General features: G+C 52.6%; 2 protein-coding genes across 15 annotated transcripts; one reads left to right on the top strand and one right to left on the bottom strand.

The window, feature by feature from the left end:
• Window positions 1-406: 406 nt before the first annotated feature.
• On the bottom strand, window positions 407-15,546 carry ANXA9 (annexin A9). 12 transcript variants are annotated; one of them, XM_070496863.1, is made up of 16 exons: window positions 15,443-15,546; window positions 9,405-9,552; window positions 9,200-9,278; window positions 8,987-9,088; window positions 8,414-8,499; window positions 8,147-8,243; window positions 7,214-7,308; window positions 6,882-6,995; window positions 6,570-6,660; window positions 5,296-5,375; window positions 5,050-5,109; window positions 4,446-4,530; window positions 4,232-4,327; window positions 4,088-4,146; window positions 1,010-1,132; window positions 407-774 (listed from the first exon to the last, which is right to left on the bottom strand). In XM_070496863.1, the coding sequence occupies exons 3-16, from the start codon at window positions 9,231-9,233 to the stop codon at window positions 712-714; spliced, it is 1,185 nt and encodes a 394-aa protein (XP_070352964.1). In that variant the 5' UTR covers window positions 9,234-9,278; window positions 9,405-9,552; window positions 15,443-15,546; the 3' UTR covers window positions 407-711. The 12 variants fall into 12 exon arrangements, 6 of the variants coding, with proteins under 6 accessions (XP_070352964.1, XP_070352965.1, XP_070352966.1 ...); XR_011498011.1 differs by lacking the exon at window positions 9,405-9,552 and having other exon boundaries at window positions 6,181-6,660; window positions 15,443-15,514; XM_070496864.1 differs by lacking the exon at window positions 9,405-9,552 and having other exon boundaries at window positions 15,443-15,526.
• Window positions 14,202-23,178, top strand: CERS2 (ceramide synthase 2). Of its 3 annotated transcripts, none has more exons than XM_014865353.3 (11): window positions 14,202-14,351; window positions 19,269-19,442; window positions 19,859-19,976; window positions 20,186-20,304; window positions 20,533-20,590; window positions 20,692-20,742; window positions 20,964-21,056; window positions 21,241-21,369; window positions 21,580-21,686; window positions 21,822-21,975; window positions 22,170-23,178. In XM_014865353.3, exons 2-11 carry the CDS (start codon window positions 19,270-19,272, stop codon window positions 22,308-22,310), a joined length of 1,143 nt encoding a protein of 380 aa, XP_014720839.2. In that variant the 5' UTR covers window positions 14,202-14,351; window position 19,269; the 3' UTR covers window positions 22,311-23,178. The 3 variants fall into 3 exon arrangements, with proteins under 3 accessions (XP_014720839.2, XP_044614242.1, XP_044614243.1); XM_044758307.2 differs by lacking the exon at window positions 14,202-14,351 and adding an exon at window positions 14,641-14,870; XM_044758308.2 differs by lacking the exon at window positions 14,202-14,351 and adding an exon at window positions 15,084-15,230.
• Window positions 23,179-23,413: the final 235 nt, after the last annotated feature.

Here is a 23,413-nt window from a genome sequence, read left to right as displayed (position 1 = left end):
ATTTGGGAGGTGGGTTTCCAAGTCCCGGCTTTGGACAGAGGAATTTGGGGGTTGTGCTCCCTGCTAACCCAAGACTTCCCAGGCAAGGGAGAGCCAGCTTGACTGTTGCTTCCCAGTTCATACAAATGGTCCTTTGCTACCTCTGACCATTTCTGACCTCGCTGTGGTTCTCGGTGCTTTTTGCCTGAAATCTCCTGGGGAAAAGAGAATAATGGAGGTGGGGGAAGTTACTGAGGGGAGGCGGGTTGTTGATAACTGCAGCACTAGAGCCCAAAACAGGAATCCTATTGAATACCCAAGTGCACATCAAAGGCACCTCCAGCTTCAAGGCCTCCTCCCAGCCCACGTCCTGCTCCACCCGAACTTCAACCAGGGAACACGACGACAGTGAAGTTTGCCAAAAGAATTCAAGTATCAGTGAGATGTTCTGGCCAGGTTACGGGAAGGATGACTAGGGCAGAGACACCAAAGAGATCCCATTACTCCACACCCAAGACAGCTAGGGGACCAGGTGCAGACATCACTTTGAGATGAGGGAAATTAAGGGATTGAAAAGAAACTTTGAGTTCCAGCCTCAACAAGAAGCTGGAGCATGTGGTGCTCAGTGAGGGGTTATCCTATTTGGAGGCCCAGCTGGTCTCCTGCAGGCTCAGCCAAACACGGGAAGCTCAGATCCTTGAATGTCATGTGGCGATAGGGGGCAGGGAGGCCTCAAATGTCTTCAGCCCTGCATAGGGCTAGTAGGGCTGACCGGCAGTCCCCTTTCACTGCATCCTGCAGGCAAGAGAGTCAAGAGTTAGAAAGACCCACCATCACTATGGCCCAGGCACTCTGTCCCCTCCCTCATGCTGGGCCAGAGCTTGTCTGGTGCCTGGAGTCCTACACGAAATTAACAGAAGACTCATGAGTTCTCTAGGGCGTGACTATGCTTAGCTTTGTGCAGGGAGTATAGGGCGGAGGTAAGGGGCGAAGCTCTGGGACTCTAGGTTAAGAACTAGCCAAGTCTCACCTGGAGGGAAGAGTAGAGGGACTTCCCAAATTTCTTTTTGAACTCAGCTCGGATGCTTAGAAGGTCAGTCTCACTTCGAGAGACAAGGATACGCATCAGGACTTGGTAATTGGGCTCAGTTTCCTGGTGGAGGAAGAAACAGAATAGGGAGGGCGTGGTAGTAAGATTCTCACAGAGTAGGGATTGGACGGCATGGTGAATTATTCTAGGAAGTGGAAGTGAGGTCAGAGTCCAGGGAAAAGAGAAGTATACATTATCTAGGGGCAAAAATGATCCGAGTCCATCCTCATGGAAGATGATGCAACAGGAAAGATCAGTCTCTGTGAGGGCAGTGGAGTATTTCTGGTTCCTTCCACATGTCTTTCCTGGCCCTGCCACTAGCTTAGAGCCTCATTCCTCCAGAGCTTGGTGGTGGACAGGTACTCAAAGAAGGATAGAAAAGACTTGCTACCTATAAAGACTTCCAGGGTGAAAGCCAGGAAGACTGTTTTTAACTTCCAAGTTAATGAATGTCTAAGGAGGATACACCTACCCTATCCCGAAACTGAGTTGATGGGGCTCTGATAGTGAGAAGGGTTGTGTGACTTTCAGTTCTGATCCTGACCCACCAGGGCCATCTTGCACCCTCATCTTTACACATCAGTTTCTCCTGGTTGGACCCCTGGGGCTCAGCATCACTGTCCTCCTCCTATACCTGTACCAGGCCTCTTACTTTTTGGTTAAAGAAGGTCATGGAGGGTTCAGTTTAGAAATAATAGAGGTTCATCATCAGATCATGAATTATAATTGATTATAATAAGTAACGTGTTATCATGAGAGATTTCTAAATAAAAACTTTTGGTTGCAAAAATCCTATTTGTGTCATGAGCTGTGCACTGGTGCTGTCACTATTCCCTAATAGCTTCTTTTTCAGAGTTTCCTCAGTCGCTTGACTCACGAGACCCTTCCCAGAACTGCCAGAAACCCACACTTATGGCATCCCCACAGATCATAAACTCCCAGGAAGAAGCAATAGAAAATGATGAAGTAGAAACAGAATGCTCTATTTCATTTGGACTCATTACCTAATTGTCAGTGGGCCTGATGGCTACGTTATTTTAAATTTCATGTGTCATCACTTTTGTATTGTGATAAAGATTGCTGATTGTTCCCCAGTATCCATCCTTCCCTTCTTCTGACTCTTATTATTCTAAGTTGAAGACCTGAGACAAGAGTCACTCATTAACTGAATATTCCCATTGGTGTGCAAGTACCCTTTATGCCAAACCTATATTAAACATACTTCTAGTCTTGTTACCTGAGAATGTACTTGGTATCTCATACTGCTCCAGGATCTTTATAATGAACATTCATTTTATGGTTCAGAGTGGTCCAAATTTGTCCTGAATCAGCCTTCACCGAAGGTCCTTTTTCTGAATAAATACTCATCACAATCTATGTTTTCACACATTTCTCATAAAAGAATAGCACAGAAGCATCCTGACTAACTTTCTCCTTTTTAAAAACAGAATTTCAGAAAAATAGGCAAGGCTGTATTATTGTTTTGACTCCTACTTCTAAGATAAATGTAGCTTTTACATCCAAGAGCGTGGGTCCTGAGAGTTGTTGTTATTGTTAGTGCCATCGAGTTGACTCCTAGCGAGCCTGCGTACAGCAGAGGGGAAAGTGCCCGGTCTTTTTGCGCCATCCTCTCACTTCTGGAGCTATATCAGACAATGTTCTGCTGCTATTCACAGAGTTTTCAGGGCCAATTTTTTCAGAAGTGGGTCACCAGGTCCTTCTTCCTTGTCTGTCTTAGTCTGGGAACTCTGCTGAAACCTGTCCAGCGTGGGTGACCCTGCTGGTATTTGAAATATCAGTGGCATAGCTTTCAGCATCACAGCAGCCACCACAGTATGACAACCGACAGATGGAGGGTGTGGTTCCCTGACTGGGAAATGAACCTGTGCTATGGCGGTGACAGCGCCAAATCTTAACCACTATACTACCAGGGCTGGCTGTGCTGGGATACAAATTTGTTTTTATGACAGGAATTTAGACAGATAACCGCAACTCTTTAAATGAATCTTAGTGTTGACTCATTATAATACTACAGGCTTTATTGGGTAAGTACAATAATCTACTGTCAAAATGGAAACAAGTGCTTATATATACTGTCCTTTGAATAGCTATCAACAAGGCATGACGGTTTCTCCACCAGTACACTAAAAGCCATTCCATCTGCCAGAATGATAACTACTTTTATATTCTTCAAATTTTTGTTAGTTTTTATTTATAAGTTTTGGGGGACAGTTGTATTAACAGGAGATCTAGCTCAACGAGCAGAACGACTGGATTCTGTTGGTGAAATTACTCAAACCAAGGTTGCCAATTTAAGTGTGGGTAATGTGGAACACAGTCTGAACAGTGTGGAAAAGGTGGTCCTGGGTGCTAAGAGCACCTGTGGCATAATTTATAGTGCAGACTAACACCTATGGTACAGACCAGGAGTTGACACATGGCAGGTAAATATCCTTTCGGACCATTATGTGTTTTGCAGGGAGATGATGTGACTTAATAGCTGTGTGACCTTGGGCAAGGCACCTAACCTCTCTGTACTTCTCTACTTCTCTCTGTAACCTCTACGAAACAAGGCTGGAGTGTGGCTGTGAGGATTCATTGAAATGTGTGTAACGTGCTCAGCAAAGGCCCTGACACACGATGAGCACCTGAGAAATGCTGGCTCCTGTCACTTTTCTTGATAGAGTTATCACCATCACCATTCTGGCAACAACTGAAACTGGACAAGGCACTGTCTTACAGAGCAAATTCATATCTATATTTGGCCAACTAGAAATTAATTCAGCCAAAATTTTAGCTTCAGTGCCCCCTTTCAGTGTCAACGAAGTTAGCTGTAACCACAGCTCACTCCTCTACTCTTGAGAAGGCAGTTTATAAACCTAGGAAAAGAGAGCTGCTATGTATTTATAAAGTAAATAACGAGATTGTTACATTTTAGTGTGAAATGTTCCCTCTATCCCAGAAGGTGTCTCCCCCCATTTCTGTTCCAAAGGGAGGGAAAAGGAGCGTCCCCCTCACCTGGAGGGCTCGGTGAAGTTTATCAGCAAAGTACAGCGGTGTGTTCCTGATCACTGAGGCTGGAAGCAGAGAGCGAAAGGTGGAGAGAGGTAGCTCCCCTCCCAGGACAGACCCCTACCCCGCGTGTCTTGAGCAGGCCCCTACCTAGGCTGAGCAGAGGCCCCTGCGCATCCCTGTGGAAACGATGCCGGACAGTCTTCTCCAGCTCGTGCCCCGTGTCCCGCTGGTACTGATGGAACACTTGCGGTGTGCATGGGAGGCCATCAGAAAGACAAATGGGGACACGAACCCTGCCCCCCTTCCTCAGCCAAAACTCATCATTTGAGTAAGCTGGGGAGATAAGAAGGCTTGTGTGTACCTCGGACGAGGTGCTCAGGATTTCTCTGGGTGAAGACGAGGACCCACGTCCCCTTTGTGCTGGGTCCTTCAGCCCGCTTTAATGCCTAGGAGGGAGGAGCAAACCAGGATCGTTGGTTGGGGGCTGGGGAACCCTGGTTACGATGTTCCCAGAATCCATCGTGGTGATGATGGAAATGGGATTAACCTGTAAATTACTTGCTTTTTTAGTTTATTTATTTATTTTAAAGGTACAGGGCTAAGTGAGGGGCTCTGCTCTCACAGCCAGATACCCTAGTTTGGAAAAATCTTGGTTCTCAAGGAGTTAAATTACCCCCAAGGGAGGGTCTGAGGAGGGTTCCCCCACCCAAATGCCCATGAGAAGAGAATCTGTCAGTTGACAAGCTCACTTCTTATGAGTCCAGGAGTCAGAGGCTAAACGAGTGAAAGGCTTCACCTGTGACACCATCTGACATCCCTGGCTTCATCATGTCACTGACGACTCCTTCCCCAAGGCAAGGACAGGTTTGCAGGACAAATGGGTATATGGGTCCCTGGCTGTAAGATCTGGTGGAGGAGGGTGTCCTATATGCCTGGCTGTGCAGACTCCTCAGTCCCCGACTCACCTGGACATCCTGTTCTGCCAGGTTATAGTCAATGATTCCACAGTAGCTCTCACGGCGCCCCTAAGAGGAGAAACTCTCTCAGGATGACTCTTTGAGGAGTAGCTTTTTATCTCTAGGCCGACAAACCAAACCCTGGTCTCCCCCAAAGCCCTCTCTTGTTAATTATACCACAGCAACACTCCCCACTTTGTTCCACCCCCTTCCCAGTGGTGCAACTCCCTTCCCTTTCAGGCCAGTCCTCTTCACCTTGGCCAGGGCCAGGAGCAGGTCCTGCAAGATGCCACTGGTTTTAGATTTGATGTCCTCCTCGGCCTCCATCTGGAAATCTGGGGTAGGGTCAGGAGCTCTCTGAATCCTCCTGATTTTTCCTAATGTGGATATCTCCAGAACCTGTCAAATGTCTGACCCGCCATACCCTGCCACCCCTGCCATCCCCTGCTTGGAGTAGCTTGATGGCTGCTAGATCCCAGGATGTAGGGCAGAAGCACCATCAGGGACACCCAAAAACATCCCTAAGCTGCGAGTAACCCATGCACTGTGGGATCATGTACTATGGGGTGGCCTCATCGACAGGCCCCAACCTGCTGGGGGCAGGAGGCATCTGTGATACAAGATTGGCCAGGCAGTGAGGAGGGGACAGGGAAATTCATATTAGGAAGTAAGACGGCTAGGGCCAGGCCCACTCACTGGAGGTGAGAAAAGTGATGTGTGAGGTAGGATGTGAAGAAGAGAAAGAGCAAGAAAGGGAGAAAAGGAAGGGAAAAGAGAAAAACGGAAGCAAGAAGGAAGAGAGATGGGAGAGGGATTAAGAAGATAGGCCAAGTGCAACCAGAAGGATCTACAACTAGAATATACAACTATGTACTGGGGGGGCTTTGGGGAGAAGAAGAAGAAAAAAAAAGATTGGCAACAGATGCTAGCTCAGGTGCCAATCTTTAAAAAAAAAGGAAGATAGGCCAAGATTGGACATCAAAGGCAACTTGGGGAAAACAACAGAAAGAGGTGGGGTGCCAAGATGAGGATGAGAAAAAGCTAGCTATCAATTAGTGGGTGAGGCATGCAGCCGCCAAACAGGGCCAGGAGCCAAGGGCCTGAGAGGTGACACCCACCACTTATTGAGCAGGTCCCCACCTTTCCCCTTGGCTGCAGCAAGGTTCCATTCAGCCCGCGATGTGGTGTGATGGCAGAATCAGCAAGGGGCTGGGAAGATGCCATGGTACCAGTGGGACTGTCACAATGCCCAACATTGTCATTACTTCGGAATCTTCCCCAGAGCCCCAGACTAAGATGGTTAATCACTGCTTCTCTTTCTTTAATGACCACATCTGGCTCTCTCCCCTGGGGAGACTGAGCTCTACTGGCAGGAGGGTGGGGTTTGGGGCAGTTGGGTGGGAGACTCCAAGGGAACAGAGCTTGGGCAGACAGGCTCCCAGAGGGCTCGCCTGTAGGGAGTGCAAGAGGAGAGGACTGTCCTGTGGATCCCCTTTCAGCTCTTGGAGCCCACGCCCTCCACGTTCTACCGTGTTTGTAGAACGCCAGGCACTCTTGCAGCTGGGGTGGGGTTCGGGTGGCAAGAATTTCCATGGCCACATCCTCAGCAGAACTTGAGTCCTACAAGAAATTGGGAGGCCACTCTGAGACTGGGCCATGTCATTAACATGGCAGAGAGCAGATGCTGACCACATGTCCTTCTGGGTCAATCTGGGATGTCTAAAGGGGGCCACTGCCAAGACTACCCCTCCGGAGTGGGCAAAGGCAAAGCAGTCAGCCCTCTCCTCCCCTCAGTGGTGTACTGACTTCCCAGACACCCCAGCACGCCTCCTCTCCTGTACCTTCAAGGCTGTCCTCAATTGCTGGGCATCGAAACGGGCTGCAGGCTGCAGCAGAGCCACCACAATCCTCTCGAGGGAGCCGGAGAGGGCTGCCTGCAGGGACTGCAGCAGGTCCTACAACAAAACGTCCCCATGGTGGAGAAGCAGGCTTGGGGGTCAGGGCCTCGACATGTGGGGTGGTTTGGGAACCTCTGGCTGGTTTTCATCTTACCACTCGCCCCAGGTTTAGCCAGGCGGCAGGGGTTGGCCTCAGCTGCTATTGCTGTACCCCCTGCCTTCCAGGGGGCTTCTCAACCAAGTCCACTGCTCCTGGGAAGTCAGAGCGGTCTCACCTGTTGGGTGCGCTCCTGGAAGCCTCGAGAGATGAGCTGCCTTTGCTCTCTGCTCCGATTGGTCAGCACGTCCACAATGGCACTGCTGTCCACACCTGAACCAAGGTGAGGGCTGGGCTGTCAGCTGGGCAGAGCCCACCCAGGGTCTTTACAGGGGTGGGATCCCCTGACTCCTCGGATTTGAAGCCTCCAGAGGAGAGAATAAGATCCAGGAAAGGATTGGGAAGGACAGGAGTAGGGGCTATAGCACCCCCACTTCCATTTGGTCTCAAGAGAAGATGCAAATAAGATGCCAAAATGGCATGCTAATCTGACCCAAATTTAGGCAAAGGTGGCCTAGTGTGGTGAGGGGGGAAAATGGTTTTTTGGGATCACAAACTTGGATTAGAATGCCAGTTCTGCCTTTATGAGCTGTGTGACCTTGGGCAAGCCTCTTACCTCCCTGAGCCCCAGTTTTCTCATCTGTAAAATGGAAATAACAAGACTTATCCTGGGGGCCGGCCCAGTGGCGCAGTGGTTAAGTTTGCACGTTCTGCTTCGGCGGCCCGGGGTTCGCCAGTTCAGATGCTGGGTGCGGACATGGCACCACTTGGCAAGCCATGATGTGGCAGGCGTCCCACATATAAAGTGGAGGAAGATGGACATGGATGTTAGCTCAGGGCCAGTCTTCCTCAGCAAAAAAGAAAGGAGGATTGGCAGCAGATGTTAGCTCAGGGCTAATCTTCCTCAAAAAAAAAAACAAAAAAAGACTTATCCCACAGGGGTGTTGTGAGAATGGGTATGACACACCTACCATGGTACTTGCCATATAGGAATTAAGGCACTCCACAAACATTTATTGAGCACGGTCAGTTCCTCCTTCCTGGCTCCTTCTTGGTCTACAGACTGTTTTCTAAAAGGTAGATCTCCAAGCGCAGTGGGAAAAGGGCTCACCTTGGCCTGCAATGGCCCTCAGCAGCCTCTGCACGTCCTTGTCTGCATTGAAACTCAAGAATGTCCTGAGGGTGCCCAGGGTTCCCCAAGCTGCAGTCTGTAAGAGTGTGGGGGGAGCATCTCAGGTCTGCCAGTGCCCCCCCCAGTGCCCCAGCCAGACCACTGGCACGGCCTCAAGGCCTGCTCTCCCTTTTCCTATCCCCGACCCTCTCAGAGCCCCTGAGCTGATACAGGACAAACAATTCCTACAGTCCCAGCAGCACCCACCTTGCTGGCAAGGCCCAGGTGGCTGAGGATCTCCTGGGTCAGGGATGGTCCAGTCTTCCCACTGGTCACAGACATGGTGCAATGGGCTGCCCCAGGGAGAGAAACAGGAGCCAACTGAAGAGAACTTTTGGCCTTTTTGGCCTTTTTAGGACCCCTAGACACCGGAGTCCGGGCTCCCATTGCCCCCTCCTTTCCCTTGTTGCAGAAAAAAAGAACATCAACTGCTTGGCAGGTTTGGGAGCCCAAGTGGAGAGGTAAGAGGGGAGCCCCACCTCCGCTACCTCTCACCTCTCCTTCAGGAAGCAACGACTGATCAAGGATGCTGCTAGAACTAGCACCAAACAAACCCTCCCTGATTCCAGGGCTGGTTCCAAGGCTCCCCAACCCCTGGTCTGAGGTCCGCGTCCCGACCTTCCACGGCCTGGCTGGGTATTGTGGGGGCCGTGTAGGGGAGGTGCGGCGACGTGGCAGGATTAAGTTTGTGGGGTGGGAGAAAACAACTAATGGCACCGTCCCCTGCCTTCGGCCCCAGCCTGAAAGTAAGCCCCTGCCCCTGCCCACAGAGCTGCCTACCTGCTGCCTGCCCTTCACCCTTGGAGTTTCCAGCTGGGCTCTTGAGGTCAGTGGGTGCAATCTCTGAGCTGTGAGTGTGTGTTCTTGCGGGTACATGGGTGCCTGGAAAAGGGAGCAGGCACTCATGTTAGAAAAGGAAAACTCCTTTGTCCCTCCCCTAAGTGATCAACAAGGTCTTCCCTCCCAGCGTGAGGGCCCAGGTCCAGTGCTTACCCAGAGGCGCTAGGAGTGAGGCAAGGTGTGTCATCTCAGCCTGGTGGCGTCCCTGTGTGGGCACCAGCTCCTGTGTGGCCTGGTAGAGGAGAGGAGGGCGAGTGCAGCCCAGGCTGAGCAGCCAGTCAGATGACCTCTCCAGCAGACCAGCCCCTGCTGTGTCTGGCACTGGCCCCTCCCAACGTGGGAGAGGACCAGGCTGTACCTGGTTCCACAGGCAACACCTCCCCACAGAGCATCTCTCCTCCCAGGAATGGGGCCTCAGCCCACGTGAGAGAACCCCGCTAGGCCTCTCAGCTGCTCAGCCTGGACACAGAGGGCTTTGTGTACTGGCTCTCCCTGTGAGGCTCTGCCTGTGAAGACCAGAGAAACCCAGTCTTGAGTCCAGCTTCTGACCTGGCTCTGCCTCTGGCTCCAGCTCCCTGGGGGGGGGGCAGGTCAGACAGGCTCCACGCTGATTTCGGGGCTGATACCAGCAGGGCACCCCAGCCTGCACCCCAGAGGGGGTCCCAACCCAGAAATTCACTTGACTACTGCCTAATTAGATCAGCCAGCCTGGGTGGGGAAGGCGAGGGGTCTGTTCATATCCATGGGGAAGGAAGGGCACAGGTATTGGGGGGTGGGAAATGATCAGCAGAGTCAGAAGAGAAAAATGAAAAAATTGTTCCCTGGGGACAGAAGCACCACGCTCCCAAAAGGCAATCGGGAAATGTGGGAGGCTCCCTGGCTCCCTGAGTCCCTGTGTCTCAGAGTCCCTCTGTTGCCTTTTGGCCGCCAGGGCTGTTTTAGCTGCAGGTGATGCAACCCCAGCAGCTGGGCTGAGGCTGGCAGTGCACAGAGCAGCAGGTGAACAATCCTGGGGAGCCTCAGGGCCCCTGCGCAGGCCTCACAGCCAGCTCCCTAGGCTCTGAGAGCAGTCTCCTTCCTGCCTCCCTAGAGAGCTTAGGTGGGGGCTGGGCACAGAAGCCAGAGAGCTGTCTCCACTCCTCTGCCACTGTCCCAGCCCAGGAAGGCCCTCAGTGGTTTTCCTACGTTCCTGAGGAGGGACCTGCAGCTCTTCCTCACAGCAGACCAGGCCTAGGGAGATGCCACGAAGGGAGATTTCCATGGTGGCAGTCACTGCTCCTTGCTTTTCTCTCCTGTTAGAGGGGAAAACATACACTGGTTTTTCTTGGAGAACAAAAAACATGCACCAGTTTTTGCTGGAGAACATGGGTTCATTCCCCAGCTCTGCCGCTAGTCATGTTCTATAACCTTAGCTAGTCATCGCAGGTCTTTGCATCTCTGTTTCTTTACCTGGAAAAATAGGAATATTGGGAGAGTCGGGGGGGGGGTGCACCCTGGGGTATCTGAAGATAGGTTTCCTGGAGGATTAAATGAGGTAATACATGTGAGGGCATTTGGCAAAGTGCCTTATAAACTAGGGTTGCCAGATTTAGTAAATAAAAATACAGGACTTGGGCCAGCCCAGTGGTGCAGTGGTTAAGTGTGTACGTTCCACTTCTGTGGCCCTGGGTTCGCTGGTTCGGATCCCAGGTGTGGACGTGGCACTGCTTGGCAAGCCATGCTGTGGCAGGCATCCCACATATAAAGTAGAGGAAGATGGGCACCGATGTTAGCTCAGGGCCAGTCTTCCTCAGCAAAAAGAGGAGGATTGGCAGTAGTTAGCTCAGGGCTAATCTTCCTCAAAAAAAAAAAAAAAAATACAGGACACCCGCTTAAATTAGAATTTTAGAAAAACAACAAAGAATTTCTTGGTATTAAGAATGACCCAAATATTTCATGGCATATACTTGTTGTTTATCTGAAATTGTAATTTAACTGAGCGTCCTGGATTTTACCTGGCAAGCTGAAAAATGGGACTCAGTTTCAGCTTGGTGGTTAAAAGCAAAGGTTCTGGAGCCAGAGTCCTTAGACTCAGAATTCTGGTCTGCTGTGTGACCTTGACAACTACGTAACCTTTCTGTACTCAGTTTCCTCATCATCAAAATGGAGATGATAATAGTGATTATATTGTAGACTACTGTGAGAATTAAATCAATTAATACCTCTAAAGCACTTGAGAAGAGTGCTGGGCACAGAGCGGTAAGTACACATGTCCAAATATTAACTGATATATAATAATAAATATTGTTATAATGTTATTTTATATTAATAACTGTTATTATTAACGTGTCTCCCTAAGAAGTCCAATCTTAGCTCTTTCCTGCAACTTCTTTCTCTCCAATCCCCAATCTGGCCACAAGAGGGCATCAGCAGCCACTGAGAGTCCGGAGCCCTCTAGTGGCCGCTGAAGGTCTCTGAGACTCTGGCTGCACACACGTATCAAGGGGCCTCGTGTCCACTTGTCGGGAAGTGCAGACTCCTGAGGACATCAGGTTCCTAAGAGGACTTGGTGGGCGGGCAGATTCAGGGGAAAAGCCTCGGGTAGACATCTACTCATAGGACCCCCCTGAGACAGACCTCAGGACACATGCAGGAGACCTCCTAGGCTGGGTTACTGCTTTACAGTGGCTCCACAGCCAAAGTCCCCGTGCCTTCAGCTTTCTGTACCCTTTAGAGCCTCTGCTGGGCACACGTTCCAAGAAGGCTTGGAAGGAAATGAAGCGAGAGAGAGGGCTCTTGTTTCCCCAGTGCAAACCTCTGCAAGGGACTCCTGGCTGACCTGCAAGGCTGAACTCTGGATTTGGAGAAGGCAGGCAGGAGCCCAGTCACCTAGCAGAAGCGTAGTCCTAGTTGCCTAGGAGTGTGAGGACTATGTGTGATGCATTTACAATCGCTCCACCGAAACTTGGTGGAATGTCACTTCTTTTGTTCCTTCGTTTTGTTTTGTTCAATTCCAGGGACAGATTGAGGTTGTTTTCATATTTACTAATCACCTTCCACCATGCTCTAAATTTTAGAATTTCAGTGTTGGAGATCTTAGAGATGACCTGGTCTGCCCCGCTCTTGTTACTGACTCTAGGAGGTCAAGGTGTTGGAACTAGAATCCAGGTCTCCTAACTCCTTCTCAGTGTTTTCTTTATCATTCAGATCAATTCATAGCTGATTTGGGGTCCCTCTTAGTGGACTACAGGGGGACAAGCAGTAATATATAGTCTCAGCTGTTCGCTCACGAACATTTCAATTCTTAACCATCTTGCTTTTTTTTGCAAATAAATTGCACGATTTCAGAATACATAGATATTCCTCCTGGCTATTTTTCTTCTTGTTAGGAAACTTTTTCTCCCCAGAACTCTTGGCACCTGAATTCCTCCGCTCATGTACTAGCCAAGCTCCACTCCTTTACCCAAATGGACTTCTGTGTTACACAGCCAGCCTGACCTGGGAAGACCCACTTTCCACAACTGGGGTCCATGTCTTTGCCTGTCCCAGACGCCTGTACTCAGATATCTACATCTCAGGCTGAAGGCCTGGTGGTGTCCTCTGCCTCCAGACACCTCAGTAGCCCAGCAGCCCAAACGGAGGAAGTGAGTCATAGCAGGGCAGGCAGCTTGGGGCACTATGGGCGTGGCCATGCCGGCCCGGTGCAGTGGGGGATGGGTCAGAAGGGCTGAGATAAAAAAATCCCCTGGTTCAGCCAAGGTGGTGTGTCTGTGTGTTCGAGTGTGTCCTAAGTATGTTGACAGAAGTGGTAGCATCCTTCTAATACTGCCTGAGGTCCAGCTTTTCATTCTCCATCCACCTTCTTCTTTGTCTCCTGGAGGAGGTGTACACCCTCTTATCTTTATTTCTCAGGCCCTGGCAATCCAACGTCTGCCCCAAAACTTCGCCTCCCTACTGCTATCTTAAAGACAAGGTCAATGGTCTTCAGTCCTCCAAGGAATCATTTAAAAAGTCTGGTGGGGACCTTGGGAAAGCCTGGCATCTAGGAAAACTGCCTGATAAAAGGGTTCAGAAGCTAAAGGAGGGGAGTCAAGTAGGACAGAAGTGTGGGGAGGAGTTAGAGAGGGACCCAAGGGTTAGCCAAGGCCCAAAGAGGAGACACTGGGACCCCGCTGGAAAAGAGTGTGTGGGTGTTTGGCAGTCTGGGGAGGGCGCTGGAGAAAGGTAGGGGGAACTTTGGAATTGGGAGGCTGAGAGGGGGAGTGACAAAGGGGTAGAAGAGGTAAGAGAGGTTAATAAGGGAGGAGTTCAGCCTGGGGCGAAGGAAAACAGGGCTGGAGGGGTTGCTGGGAACTGGAAAATCAGGCAGTCTGGGGCTGACAAAGGCTGAAGAGTCCCCTGGGGGCTGCTTCAGGGGCGAGCTGGGCCAGGGGTGGGCCAACAAGTCTCATTCCTCCAGCGGTAGGCCAAGGCCGGGGTCTCCCTGCAAAGAGCAAACGAACAAACATGTTGGAATTCAAGCAGCTTCTGCCTCTAGCTCTCCAGGAAGAGGCTGAGGTGAGGGCCAAGCTCTCAAACTAGATCAGCAGGAGGTCACACTCTTTCCTAAGAGAACTGTCAAAGCACCTGCACTTGACAGATAAACCAGCAAACAAGCCACTGTGGGAGGTTCTAACCGAGAGAACCTAAAACCGCCAACATTTCATCACAGTAAAAAATTGTTACATCTACAAGGAGTAAGTTGTAGCTCTCTGTAAACCCTCAGACGCATCTTAGTGACGCTCTGTCCACGCTAAGAATCAAGGCCAGTTTTCTAGGATAAACATGTTGCATCTTCCTGAAACATCAATTTTACCAAACTAAGGGAAAAACATTTTTTAATATGAACTTGAACACAGATAAACGTGGTGTAGATTGAAAACTAAATACATTCTACAAAAGTTGGGGCTTGGCTCTGAAGGGTCTCCTGCTGTAGGGGGTGTGTGCCACTGGCGGCAGGTTCTACAGCTGTTGGGTGGAAACGCTGTCTGCTTTATGGCTGGGGGCCCTCGGGGTCGCAGGCTCCGCGCTGGGTCGGCCCTGGAGGGGCGGTCGGCCTCGGTGCGCGGCAGAAACTCGGGCAGGACTCCCGGGACTGCGCCCGCCCGGAGCCCGGGCGCCCTCCTCCCTCGGCCGCCCCATGGGGCTGGAGATGGGAAGTGTGGCAATCGGCCGGGCCAGGGAACTGGGGGCCGCGGCCGGCTGAGGTCGCGGACCGCAGTGAGGGCGGGCGGGGTGGGGCAGGGGCACGGCCGCTCCGCGCTCTGGATCCCCCGGCACCTCGCAGGTCTGTCCCGGGGTCCCCGAGGCTACGTCGCATCCCTAACGGCGAGATCAGAGCGGCTGGAAGAGCCCCTCACTGCCTCCCCGCGCCAGGGACTCCTCCCCGGAGCCGGGGTGGCAGCAGGCGCGGCCGCGGGGCCCGGCGCGGCGAGGGCTCGGGCCCGGGGCGCAGCCGCGCGCCCAGGGCTGGGGCGAGGGCGGCGGCGCGGGGAGCGGGGCTGGGCGCGGCTGCCGGCGCGGGGGCCCCGCCGCCTGCCCGCCTCCCCGGCCGCGGCCCCCGCCCAGTCGCCGGCTCCGGCGTCGCTCGCGGCCTTTCTTCCCCGAGCTGGGCTCGCGCTCGGCTCGGCCGGGCTCGGCGGCAGCAGGAGGAGGAGGAAGGAGGGAGGGAGGGAGCGGGCGGGCGGAAGGGGGAGGAGAGGAGCGAGGCAGCCAGTCGGAGGGGCCCGGAGCAGGACGAGGAGAGACGGCGCAGCGGCTCCCGGCCCGGCCAGCCCCACGACGCCGCCGCCGCCGCCGCCGCCGAGTGAGTCGGGACCCCCGTCCGGAGCCCGCGGCACGCGTGCCGCGGGGCGGGCGCGGCGGCGGGAAAGTTGGGAGGAGCGGGGGCCGCTGGGCCGCGGCTCCGCGGACAGGGCCCGCCGGGGAGGGCCGGGGGCGCGCGGCTGGGGGGGCCGGGCGCAGACCCGGGGGGCGGGCAGGGACGGGAGCGGCCGCGGCCCGGGCCCGGCGCGGCGCGCTCATGGCGGCGGCCCGGGGCAGGGCGGGCCGGAGCGCGTCGCGGGAGCGGCCGGGCCCCCAGCGCCGCCGGAGGGCAGGCTGGCCGCGCGCCGGGCCGTTCTCGGGCGCGCCGCCCCGAGCCCCGAGCAGCCCCACTGGGCAACAGGTAGGGGCTGGGATGTGGGGCTGGGGCGGGGGCTGCTGGCGGGGGGGCCCGAGACCCGGGCGCCCCTTTGTTGGGGAGCAGAAGAGTTCGGTGACCATTAGCGCGAGAGCCCCCAGCCTGGCAGGGGGCCCGCGGCGTCGCCCCCGGCCTGGACGGGTCCCGTGGCTAGAGTGGGGCGGGAGGAAGGGGGTCTGGCTTCTTTTTCTTCTTACCGGCCCACTGTACCCACTCCGGGAGGGAGGTCAGAGCGTCCATGTGCTTAACGGGAAACAGGAAGGAGTGGCTTTGAGTGTCTGGCCTGGCCCCCTAAGGCCAAGGCTCTTATACCGTTATGGGGTGTGTGGGGCTGGGGGAGGGGAGGTCTGCTGGTGAAACTGGTTTTCTGGGCCACAGCTTGCTAATTACTGGCCCGGAGGCTCTCTGGCAAGTGGGTTAATTGCAGGTGTGTGGCACTAATTTTTGGCCTGAGCTTGGGGGTTTCTCTCTCTCTCCCCAAGCCAGACTCCTGGCATCAAAACCTGGTGTCAGTCACCTGAATTGCCAGGCCCAGGAGTCAAGGGATTCTGGGGACCCTGAGGAATGGAGTGAGCCCTTCTTCCCTGGGGAATTGAGTCAGGTACAGCCTCCAGCAGACAATCACTTCCACATCTGTGTTGGGGGTCGCTATCCCATACCAGAGTCTAGGTGACTGGGTCTGAATGTGAGTGGCTGACTGCACTTGTGATGTGGCTCCTAAGGGTAAGGACTTGTCCCTTAGGGCCTGGCCCTAATCATACAGTGACCTGCACAGACTGTTCTAAAGAGAGTTGGTTGTCTCCATTGCTACCCCACAATCCACTCCACTAACTGGGGCCTCTGGAAGGGCCTCCTCTTTTCCCGGTCACTGGTCACAAACTGGCTGATCCTTTACTGTACCTTTCAGCACTGTCCCCCCAAGCTGCCAGCCTCTCTCTGCCCCTGGGGACTGTGGTCTGGTGCAGCATTTGGCTATGTTGGGGCCTCTGGTGGGGCAGCCCAGACAAACTAAATTTTGGGACCTATACTGCAAGCTGGAGCAATGACAGACCTCTCCTTGGCTTCATCCATTGCTCGCACGCAGCCTTCTAGTTCATGACCTGCTGTTACTGCCTGAAAAGAAAGTTTTCGACAAGGAATACTATTCAGGTCCTCTTGCACTTCTTTCTTGTAGTCCTTCAGGCTTCAGTGGAAGCCAGGGGCCTGTGGGACCCTCTCTTCCTCACTCCTCTCTTGCTGATCCTATTATATTTTCCTCAGTTATTCGTCCAAGTTCTGAGAGCAGGGGGACTGTTGTCGCATTGAGTCTGTGAGATCCGTTCCTCACAGACTCAAACTTCTGTTCTCCCAGCCCTCTGGGTCTACAAGCCTCCATGGGGACCCTCTGCCCCTTTTCATCTATCTGTGAGGCTCTGGCAGGGGTCGGTCAGAGTTAGGGCAGAGGGTGGGGGCTGGGTGGAACCCCATTCAAGTTCCTGGTAATCCAATGCCCATGAAATCCCTGCTCTGCTGGCCCCTCTCCAGCTGTGCCTCAGAAAGTGGTGTCTGTGTCTCTGAGGCAGGTGTGTGTGAGAGAGAATCAGGGAGAGAGACACACATGCCCTATTGTTTCTTCATGTGTGTGGAGGAGTAAATTATGTGAGTGGAAAAATATCAGTAGGTGTGATTTTCTCCGCCAGAAAATCAAGTAACTGTCCTGAGGGCCAGTGGGCCCAGGAAAAGCAGGCTGGGCTCCCTGTCCCTAGTGCATCCCCTTTTCATGCCCCAGCCTTTTGAACCCCCGACGCATTGCGCTCTGCGCACTCTCTGCTCACACCTGGCTCCCTGCTTGGAGTGGGAAGCGGGTAGGGACTGTCTTGTCTTGGGTTGAGATAGTTGCAGTCTCCTGGTGCTGGCCCTTGACCACTCTCTGACACTTTCTCTGCTTGCCTCCCCAGCTCCTCACCTTCTTTGTAGGAATAAGACTGGCATAAAACATTCCTGTGCCCCAGGATTCAGCGAGAGGGGCTCCAACGACACCATGCAGGACTGCAGCCAGCTCTCTGAATCTTTAATCCTCAAAATGTCCCTGACAAGAGAAACTTCCCTGCCAGTCTCCACTGACCAGGGTGGGGATGGGGCCCAATTTCTAGGCCTGTCTGTGCCCTTGGCTTTAGATCTCAATGGAGGACAAGTTGGGCTCCAAGAGACATGGCGGTCAGGTGACTGGGTCAGATATTTCCCCACCTCCAGTCAGGCTAAGCAGTAAAGGTGGGAAAGAAGAGCCGGAAGTATGCTACCACATCCAGGCCTTGTCCCTTCTCTGCATTTTCTGTAAATTTTCTCTAGGAAAGAAAGTGTGTGTGTGTGTTTGTGTGGGGAAAGTTCCGCTGTGGATAATTACGTTTAATTTTGTTCAGTTCAAAAGGCTTCCATCTCTTTAACTAATTAAATATTTATTCTGGCTAAGGTGGAGGGGGAAGGGGCAGTGCTGAGTTGAGGCCTTGAGTCTGTAAGTGTGTGTGTGAATGTGAGTGTGTGAGAGTGTGTGTGAGATTGGGGGAAGGTGGAGCTGAAGCTACTTTATTGTCAGTGCTGACCTCTGATTTCATCTAAGAGAGCAGTGACCAGGAGTAGGGACAAGAGGGTAAAGTCCTTGAGCTGGAATACTGACCCGTGACAGGCTGAGAGGGATTTCGCAAGTGCTTCTGTGGTGGGTGGGGGCGGAGCTGCCGGAGAGGCAGGCGGAGGACCAGCCCAGCTCAGCTGTGATCTGATCAGCCTTCAGCCAGTGGCACCAAATGGTCTCCAGTGCACAGTGGAGAACAATCTCCCCACTCTTTCCTCTCTGGCTGGGAGGGGACCACCTTCCTTCGGTGTCAGCTTTTAGTCTCAAGTCCAGTCTGAATACCACTACCTCTCCTCCCTCCTGGGAGGATGAGGGGTGGGGAGCCTGGAAAATAGTGCCATTATCATCCTGCTGGCATTCATTGCTGAGTCCCAGGACTACAGGTGCTGTGCTGGGCTCAGCATCTCTGACTCTTCAGGACCAACTTGCTGCCTCTCCTAGCCCCAAGCAGCTGCTGTCTCCTCATGAGCCACAGACCACTCCCTCCCTCATTCCAGAATCAAGTGGTCACTACCACCTTGTTGATCCTTTCTCTTTCAGTGGAGGAGAGTGGGGAGGCGGGCAAAAGCAGCAGTTCTTTCCTGAGCTGAGGAAGTTTGTGATGGGTGTTCCCTTGCAGACTAGTATTTTATTTTCTAGATGAGCCTTAATAAGAAATAGCTCCCCATTCCACCAGATGTCTTGGTCTGCTGTCTTGGTTCTCTGTCCCCTGGATTCCTCTGCCTCTGCAGCCTTGCCTTCACTTTGTTTCTGAAAAGAGGCTTCAGACAGGCTTCTTCTGCCTTATGTTGGGATATATGGCTTGGCACAGGGTGTTAATCTTGTGTGCAATCAGTTGATGTCCACTGATTGTCCTGGAGCTCAGCATCATCTGGGGACATAATTTTGCATTACTCTGGCCTCTTATTTTCCCTTGGGACCTGCTGCCCAGGTGGCTTGGAGGGGAGGAAGAAGTGTTTGCCCTAGCCCTGCAGTCTGTTTTTGGGCTTCCCTAGCAAGGAAGCTTCCAGCTCTGGGTTGGCTTGGGGCTGGAGGGGGTGCCTGGAGAGTGTGGGGAAAGGGGGGTGCCTTTGACTTCACTCAGATTGTTGGCTACAGCTTCTAGGGCCAGATCCTGCCTGACCTCCATGTTGGGATAGCAAAATGATGGGGAGACCCTGAGGTTCTTAATTCTAGGGAATCAGGACTTCTGGGGGGTGTTAGTATCACCTTCGGTTGCTGTAAATAGTAAATGTTAGGACCAGAAAGCCACCATATTACAGATGAGGAAACTGATTTGTTCAAGGCCCCATGGCCAGGACCAGAATCCAGGGCTTGAGTCTCTGCTCCTTTTGTTACACCATAAAAACTTTCATCTCTCTCCTCCCCTGTAGCTGCCTCCTTTGATGTCCTCTACCTCTCCCCTCCTCACTCAGGATGCTCCAGACCTTGTATGACTACTTCTGGTGGGAACGGCTGTGGCTGCCTGTGAACTTAACCTGGGCTGATCTAGAAGACCGAGATGGACGTGTCTATGCCAAAGCCTCAGATCTCTATGTCACACTACCCCTGGCCTTGCTCTTCCTCATCGTTCGATACTTCTTTGAGCTGTGAGCGTACCAGCCTACCCCCATGCCTTCCCTGGCTGCCAGCCACACAGTTTCTTACACTTCAAGTTTGTCTCTTGCTGTTTAATTGGTCCTGGACCCTGGTGTTGTGGCCACCCAGGTCCCTGCCTACTGTGTGTCCCCCGCTGAAGGCAGCATTGTCTTCCTGAGGGCTCAGCACCCCCAGGCCCTTTCCTTCAATGGTTATTTGTTCTCACCCTCCACCCCCCCTGGTCATAGTGAACACAGGCAGCTTTGTCAGCTATGGGCAGCCCAAGGAGGCCAGAGAGGGGGTTGCCGGGAAACTGAGGCCCAGGATAAAGTTTCCTGAGCTGGCAGTCCTCTCCCCTCCCAGCTTAGGGGCTACCAAGAGGTGCTTCAAGAGAGCCAGACACTTCTCACTCATATCCCTTCCCCAGTTATGTGGCAACACCACTGGCTGCCCTCCTGAACGTAAAGGAGAAAACTCGGCTGCGGGCACCACCCAACCCCACCTTGGAGCATTTCTACCTGACCAGCGGAAAGCAGCCCAAACAAGTATGAGCTGCAGACCCAGCGCTGGGAGTTACTGAGTTCTGGTGGGGAGAGGAAAGGGAGGGACAGGGTTGGAGTGCCAGCTCTGGTGGGTGAAGAGATGGGAAGGCAGTGGTGCTGACTTAGGTTATTACGGGAGAGGGTAGGAGGTGGGGGGCCCTGCTGAGTTCTTAAGCCCAGCATAATAAGTGAAGCTCCTTTATTACAACCAGGCGGAGGTAGAGCTTTTGTCACGGCGGAGTGGGCTCTCTGGCCGCCAGGTAGAGCGCTGGTTCCGCCGCCGCCGCAACCAGGACCGGCCTAGTCTCCTCAAGAAGTTCCGGGAAGCCAGGTAGGGGAGGTTGGGGCAAGAGAAGCCAGGCGGCAGAGGAAGGTCTGATGTACGTTGCTGGGCGGGTGGGCCATGGCTGTATGCAGGGACAGATTGTACAAAGGTGAGGAGGTGAATTTGGTTTTTAATGATATTCTTGAGAGGGTATCCGGGGGCACTTGGGGGCTGTTGGAGGGTTGTGCCATTCTCCTACCCGACTCTCCTAGCTATTTCCACTTCCTTTTCCAGCTGGAGATTCACATTTTACCTGATTGCTTTCATTGCCGGCATGGCCGTCATTGTGGATGTGAGTGGGGATTACTGGGAGGTGGGAGTAGGTTCTCTGGCAAAGTGGAGTGAGGCCGTAGAATTTGGGTCCCTCCTCTTAACCTTTCACTCTCTCTGCAGAAACCGTGGTTCTATGACATGAAGAAAGTTTGGGAGGGATATCCCATACAGGTATGAGATGGGGTCCAAATCCTTAGATGGGGATGATTAAGAGAATCAATGTAGGATAGGACTAGGATGTACATACCCTTATGAAGAGATGATCTCTGGAGCACGTGACAGAAGGGACTGTAGTCAAACCTCACCTCAGGGCCTAGAAGGGCTGGGTTTAGAGAGGTGAGACCCTTGAGTCCAGTTGTGCTGGGGTCCCTTACTTTTTTCTCCTCTTCCAGAGCACCATCCCTTCCCAGTATTGGTACTATATGATTGAACTCTCTTTCTACTGGTCCCTGCTCTTCAGCATTGCCTCTGATGTCAAGCGAAAGGTGGGTCAAGGGGCTGTGCCTAGGAGCCAGCATGAAGCCCTGGGATGAATAGCCTAGTCTTGATTTCTGGGTGCTTTGGATGGTGCTGTGGGATAAGGGGCACTAAAGTTGAGGGGGAGGAAGAACGAATACTGAGGGCTGAGGAATGGGAAAAAGTCCTCTGGAGCCTGCATCTTTTCTGCAGGATTTCAAGGAACAGATCATCCACCATGTGGCCACCATCATCCTTATCAGCTTCTCCTGGTTTGCCAATTACATCCGCGCGGGGACTCTCATCATGGCTCTGCATGACTCTTCAGATTACCTCCTAGAGGTCAGGCTCCCTGGGCATTTCTTCACACCTAGAGACCCTGGTACAGGTTCTCCTGTCCCTCTGTCTTTTTTTTGGTGGTGCTGTGGGGTTTGACATTCCTGGGACCCAAGGAAGTGGGGGCACAGAGCCAGTGTGGTAACTGGAGCATATATATGAGTGTATATGGGAGAGTCAGGAGCCCATGATGATGGATGGGGGCTATCTATGCAGTCAGCCAAGATGTTTAACTATGCGGGATGGAAAAACACCTGCAACAACATCTTCATCGTCTTCGCCATTGTCTTCATCATCACCCGACTGGTCATCCTGCCCTTCTGGTGAGTAGGAAGCCAGACTATACTCCTGTTCTCAAGAAATCAGGAGTCTTGCCTCCCCCTGCTCATTTATCTATCCTCTATCTTAACCCCTTCCTTTCTGTGTGTACAATTCTGTCTCTCCTTTCCTGCCCCCAGGATCCTGCATTGCACCGTGGTGTACCCGCTGGAGCTCTATCCTGCCTTCTTTGGCTATTACTTCTTCAATTCCATGATGGGAGTGCTACAGCTGCTGCATATCTTCTGGGCCTACCTCATTTTGCGCATGGCCCACAAGTTCATAACTGGAAAGGTGAAGGCTCTGTCCCTATTGTGTAGGCCCTAGTACCCTCAACTCTACTAACTGCCCAAACTCCCTCCCTTACCAGCAACTTGCTAAAAAAAAACTGCTCTGAGGCCCTGGATATGGCTGGAATAAGCCTGTGGAGCGAGGCAGTCCTTAGTGGTTTGAGGACATCCTGTAACGCTTCTTATCCCTTTCCACAGCTGGTAGAAGATGAACGCAGTGACCGGGAAGAAACAGAGAGCTCAGAGGGGGATGAGGCTGCAGCTGGGGGAGGAGCAAAGAGCCGGCCCCTAGCCAACGGCCACCCCATCCTCAATAACAACCATCGTAAGAATGACTGAACCATTGTCCCTGCTGCCCCTCAGATTAATGCATAAAGCCAAGGAACTACCCCAGTCTCCCCCAAGGGTCACTTTAAGCTCTGGGGAGAAAGGAGAAAGCAGAAAGCGAGAGGAGAGAGTTCTTCTCTGTGTCCCCTCCCCCTGCTTCTTTGTCACCCAGTTGCCTTTAAACACATTCTAACCAGCCTATCCTCAGGTAGAGGGGAGGTCGGTTCTATCCTTTGTTAGAGGGGATGGTCTCACTTTCCAAGTTGTCCTTTCTATTGCTTTTGAGACCTTTCCTCAGTTCTGGGGGTGAGGGTTACAACTCACATTCCTCCTTCTTCAGAATTTGGCCCTAGCTGTTTGCCTTTGACTCCCTGACCTCCAGAGCCAGGGTCGTGCCTTACTGTCCCATCTGTGGGCCTCATTCTGCCAAAGTGGGACCAAGGCTCACCTTCCTAAGTTCCCTAACTCGGGCCAGAAGCCAAAGCTGAGCTGACTTTAACTTTTTCCCTCCTAAGATGCAAGTGAATAGAGTGTAGGAGGGTGCACCTGACCCTTACCCTACCTCTGCCAAAAAGTGGGGGCCATACGTGGACCGCTCAGACGGTCTTTGTGTTACTTCTCTGCCAGCTGTCCCTGTAGTCACAGGTCCAAGATCTTACTGCCTCCTTTCTCTGGCCTCTTCCCCTAGGCTAGCTGGTTTGGAGTAGAATGGCAACTAGTTCTAATTTTTATTTATTAAACATTTGGGGTTTTGGTTCTAAAGCCAGAATTACAGCTAGCACCTGGCATTTCAGCAGAGGGACCACTTCAGACCAAAATGTACTGTTAATGGTTTTTTTTAATTAAAATATATTAAAGATTAAGTGAAACATGGCAACAAGTGTCTGAGACTATTAGGAATTGAGAAGGGGGATCAACTAAATAAACTAAGGTAGTCTTCCTCATGCCTTCCTCATGGTTATGTAACATTTTGTTTTTTAAATTTCACATGGCAAGTAAGAAAAAGCAAAGATAGAGAAGGGATGAGATTAATGATAGCTGCCTACTGGAAAGGATGGGGGGAAACAGATCTCTCAGTGAAAGACTCAGAATTGGGAGTATGGGGGCTGAGGGAG

This window comes from Equus asinus, chromosome 25, assembly GCF_041296235.1.
Source record: "Equus asinus isolate D_3611 breed Donkey chromosome 25, EquAss-T2T_v2, whole genome shotgun sequence".
NCBI classification, from domain to species: Eukaryota; Metazoa; Chordata; class Mammalia; order Perissodactyla; family Equidae; genus Equus; species Equus asinus.
Note: the sequence above shows the minus strand (reverse complement) of the source record. Positions and strands in the feature narration are given on the sequence as shown.

Bases quoted from the DNA above. Each gene is read 5' to 3' on its own strand.
- ANXA9 (XM_070496863.1), bottom strand. From the start codon at position 9,233: ATGACACACCTTGCCTCACTCCTAGCGCCTCTGG. The intron at 7,309-8,146 runs GTGAGCCCTTTT...ACCTTGGTTCAG, and splicing joins GAGGGCCATTGCAGGCCAAG to GTGTGGACAGCAGTGCCATT. The intron at 775-1,009 runs GTGAGACTTGGC...TCTTGCCTGCAG, and splicing joins CCCTCTACTCTTCCCTCCAG to GATGCAGTGAAAGGGGACTG.
- CERS2 (XM_014865353.3), top strand. From the start codon at position 19,270: ATGCTCCAGACCTTGTATGACTACTTCTGGTGGGAACGGCTGTGGCTG. The intron at 19,443-19,858 runs GTGAGCGTACCA...TCCCTTCCCCAG, and splicing joins GTTCGATACTTCTTTGAGCT to TTATGTGGCAACACCACTGG. The intron at 20,305-20,532 runs GTAGGGGAGGTT...TTCCTTTTCCAG, and splicing joins AAGAAGTTCCGGGAAGCCAG to CTGGAGATTCACATTTTACC.